Source organism: Apis dorsata, unplaced genomic scaffold (assembly GCF_000469605.1).
Source record: "Apis dorsata unplaced genomic scaffold, Apis dorsata 1.3 scaffold_298, whole genome shotgun sequence".
Classification (NCBI taxonomy): Eukaryota; Metazoa; Arthropoda; class Insecta; order Hymenoptera; family Apidae; genus Apis; species Apis dorsata.
Window position 1 is genome coordinate 38,601 of NW_006263572.1, and position 4,543 is coordinate 43,143.

Genomic DNA, 4,543 nt, shown 5'->3' on the forward strand with positions numbered 1-4,543 from the left:
TTTTATATAATAAATAAAAAATATATATAAATTTATTAAATAGTAAGGAATTAAAATGTTTAAATATTTTTATTAATATGTTCTATTTTTTCTTTTCTATTATTATTTATTTATTTATTTTATTTACTTAGACATTTTGATAATAAGATTTACAATAATAATTTTTAATGACTTTATTTAAATAAATGTTATAATTAATGATAAACTAGAATTAAATTTTATCACTATCATATATTATCATTCATATATATTATATATAATTATAATCATAAAGGTTATTAATTTATAATTTGTGCTTCTAAATTGTTATATACCAAATTTTTTTATTTTTTTGTACTTTTAATATTATTTAATCTGATTTAATAAACTAGTAATTTTAAATAATTTAATAAATTGATATTATATCATTTAGTTAGTATTAAATTTAAGTAATTATTAAAATAATAATTAATTAATAAATGATACATTAAAATAAATATCTGCATATTTTTATTTTTCATAATATTTCTTTTAACAGAAATTCTTTGATTTCTTCATTTCTCTATCTCTATAATTGAAACCTTTTTCTCTTTTAAATATAATAACAGTAATGATTTCATCAATACAATGTTAATAATTATAAAAGTATATATTCAACTTATTTTGCAGTAAATATAACAACTAAAACTTCATTAATAAAAAGATATAATATATCTTAAGCCTGAGGATTACGGAATTTATTTCCTGCATATCTGGCAGACGAACCTAATTCTTCTTCAATACGAAGAATTTGATTGTATTTTGCTAAACGTTCTGAACGGCAAGGCGCACCCGTTTTAATTTGGCCAGTCGATAAACCAACAACTAAATCAGCAATAAACGTATCTTCTGTTTCTCCGGAACGATGAGAAACCATTGTGCCCCATCCAGCATTTTTAGCAAGTTTATGAGCATTGATTGATTCTGTGACAGTACCTATTTGATTGACTTTCAATAACAAACAATTGCAAGCTTTTCTGTCAATAGCCATTTTGATCCTGTAATGTATAATAAATTTGATAAGATATATATATATATATTTTATTTTTTTTATTATTTACATATTTGTTATCATTTATAAATATAAGAATTAAATAAATATTATAATTGGTTATATAATTTTTTTATTATTATTAAATTTCAAATTTAATTATTATATACAAAATTTTAATTTTACCTATTAGGATTTGTGACAGTAACGTCATCACCCACAATTTGAATATCAGTAGAAGATGTTAATGTTGTCCATGAACTCCAATCATCTTGATCAAATGGATCTTCAATTGATACAATTGGGAATTCTTTAATAAATTGTAGGTATAAATTCTTTAAGGAATTTGAATCCAAATATGTGCTTGGATCAGATTTTTCATTCTTAAAATTTAAATCATATTTTCCATTTTTATAAAATTCTGATGCAGCAACATCCATACCAATTTTGACTTTTCCATCATATCCAGCAGTCTAAATTGTATAATAATTAAAAATTAATTTAATGTTAAATAATAAAAATATCAAATTAAAAATAATATCAAATTATAACTTTTATAATAAATTATAATAATTATAACTAACAGGATATAATATATATAATATATATAAATTTGTTGATATATATATGAAATATATATTGAAATATATATGAAATATTCATATATTATGAAATATATATATAAATTTATTGAAATTATTATATAATAATTCATTGAAATATATATATATTTTTTAAATAATAAAGTTTTTTAAATAAACTTACTTTGATAGAATCTATGATCAAATTTAGAGCTTCTTTGTTGTCCAAAATATTTGGAGCAAAACCACCTTCATCACCAACAGAAGTAGCATCAAGACCAAACTTCGATTTAATACCATTTTTCAAATGATGATAAATTTCAGTACCCATTTTCATGGCATCTGAGAAACTAGAAGCACCTGTAGGTAGAATCATAAATTCTTGCATTGCTAATTTATTTCCAGCATGTGAACCACCATTGATAACATTAAAAGCTGGAACTGGTAAAATAATATTCGTATTTCCTGCCAAATCTGCAATATATCTGTAATTATATATTTATTATATATATATTTCATAAAATTATTTATTATATTTTTTCTTTTTCAAACATCAAAAATAATATTTATAAAAGAAAAATTTTGTACATGTTTCATTTTATAAGAAAAATAATTTTAATAATTTTAATTATTTTAAATTATTGTATTATTATTATTCTATTATATTCTATTATATTTCATTATATTCTATTATATTTAATAATATATTTAAAATTCATATATAGTAATATAATAACGTTATTAATTTATTACGAAATAATATTACATATATAACTTTTTTAAAATATATTATTACAAATTATAATATGAAATTTAAAAAATAACTTACCTATATAATGAAGTTTTTTTTTTTGCTGCTCCTGCTTTACAAACTGCCAAGGAAACACCCAGAATTGCATTTGCTCCAAGATTTGATTTGTTTGATGTACCATCAAGTTTCAAAAGCAAATTATCAATATCACTTTGTGAAGTAACATCCAAGTTTGACTAAATAATAAATATTGTTCAATTAATATATTATTTAAATATTATCATTTAATAATAATAATAAATAATAAATCATTTTAATAATTGATAAATTTTGTTAAATTAGCAAATTAAAAAAAAAATGTTAATTTTTAATACCTTTATTAATTCTGGTCCAATAATATTATTAATATTATTTATAGCTTTAAAAACAGACTTTCCATGATATTTAGATTTATCATTATCTCTAAGTTCTAGAGCTTCATGAATACCAGTAGAAGCACCTGATGGTACCTCAGATCTAAAGAGTCCATCATCTGTGACAATATCAACCTAAAAATATATTATAAAAATATAAAATATATCAAAGAATAATAATAAAAACATTTTATTTTTTATTTTATTTTTAATCACAATTAAAAAATTAAATATATTATAAACTTTCATACAAATTATAATTTTAATAATATTAAAAATCATATGCTAAAAATAAGTGTTATATAATAAATTTTTATAATTTTTTTTTTAAATTATAAAATATAATGTTTTTATCCATAATTTATACTATTATTAATATATTATTAAAATGATACATTTTTTTATTATTTTACCTCTACAGTAGGATTACCACGAGAGTCAAAAATTTGACGTGCTTTTATGGATTTAATGGATGATGACATTCTATTACTGCGAGTAGTACTACGAGTAGTATATTTATTTATTAGAAATCTGAAACAGAAATACACATAATAACGTTAGTCAAAATAAATAAAACATTCATTTAATGTAAATAATTTAATATAAGGTATATTATAATATATTACAATTTCTAAATTATTTTAATAATTAATAATGTTAAAAAAATAGTTTTTTTTTAATTCATTAAATTGTCTTTAAATTTAAATTTTGTTTTAAATATTTGTCGGAAAAATATTATAACCTCCAAATTAATAGTATTGGAAAATAAATTGTTTTTCCTTAATTTTATCATTAGATTGTTTTTAAATTTAAATATTTTAAATATTTATCGATAAAATGCATTAGAATATCGATAATAAGTTTGTCTTCAAAAAAATATCTTTGACCTTGACAAGGTTACTGGAAAAAATTTAATATTTAAGAATTAAAGAACTTACAATGACGTTAATATTTTCTTCATTTAAAAATGTTATATATTTCAATAGTATCTTTTAAAATTACAATTAATGATAATAATATATTTGAATAATCTCATATAATGATCTTAAAATTAAATTTTTGTGCACGCTGTACGAATTACAAATACATATTATATTTTTTATGAATTAAAAAACAAAACACTATAAAAAATATGAACATAAAATTTTAATATAGCAAATAGAAATTCTTGAAGATATAATTTCTTATATCTATATAATACAAAAATGAAAAAAAATATGCTTACCTAGCGTAACACTCCCCTTAGAACGTTCGAAGTAGAATGATATTGTCCTACAATTGACCTCAAATTACAAACGTAGTTCGTCTATCGATTCTGATTCCTTTATATATGTATTTAATCGCGAAGATAAAACTAAAGTTCTTCAATCGATTATTAGTAAAAAAATAATATCTATATAAAATTTGAAAAAAAATTTTAAATTCTTATCAAATATAAATTTTCTTATTAAATATTAAAAATTATATGATCTATATCTATTACATAATTAATTGAATATAAGTTTCATTATGATTACTATCTTTGTATTATATTATTCATGGTTTTTCTTAATAGCGATTTATATACAAATGCGCGAATTTATAAAATAATATTAAAATAAATGAAATAAATATTAAAAAATCTAAGCTCTGTATACTTATATAAATATATATTTAATATTTTTATACAATCATATAAATATTAAATTAAAAATATTTTTTTTCTTTTTAATTTAGTTATATCAAAATAATAATATCAATTTTACTTATATTTATTATATTTTTAAAATAATAAATTATAAAAATAAAA

General features: G+C 18.5%; 1 protein-coding gene across 1 annotated transcript; it reads right to left on the bottom strand.

Moving 5' to 3' along the window:
* Nucleotides 1–470: 470 nt before the first annotated feature.
* On the bottom strand, nt 471–3,285 carry LOC102681246 (enolase). The gene is made up of 6 exons (XM_006617312.2): nt 3,168–3,285; nt 2,716–2,889; nt 2,420–2,577; nt 1,775–2,075; nt 1,196–1,482; nt 471–1,016 (listed from the first exon to the last, which is right to left on the bottom strand). Exons 1-6 carry the CDS (start codon nt 3,234–3,236, stop codon nt 695–697), a joined length of 1,311 nt encoding a protein of 436 aa, XP_006617375.1. The 5' UTR covers nt 3,237–3,285; the 3' UTR covers nt 471–694.
* Nucleotides 3,286–4,543: the final 1,258 nt, after the last annotated feature.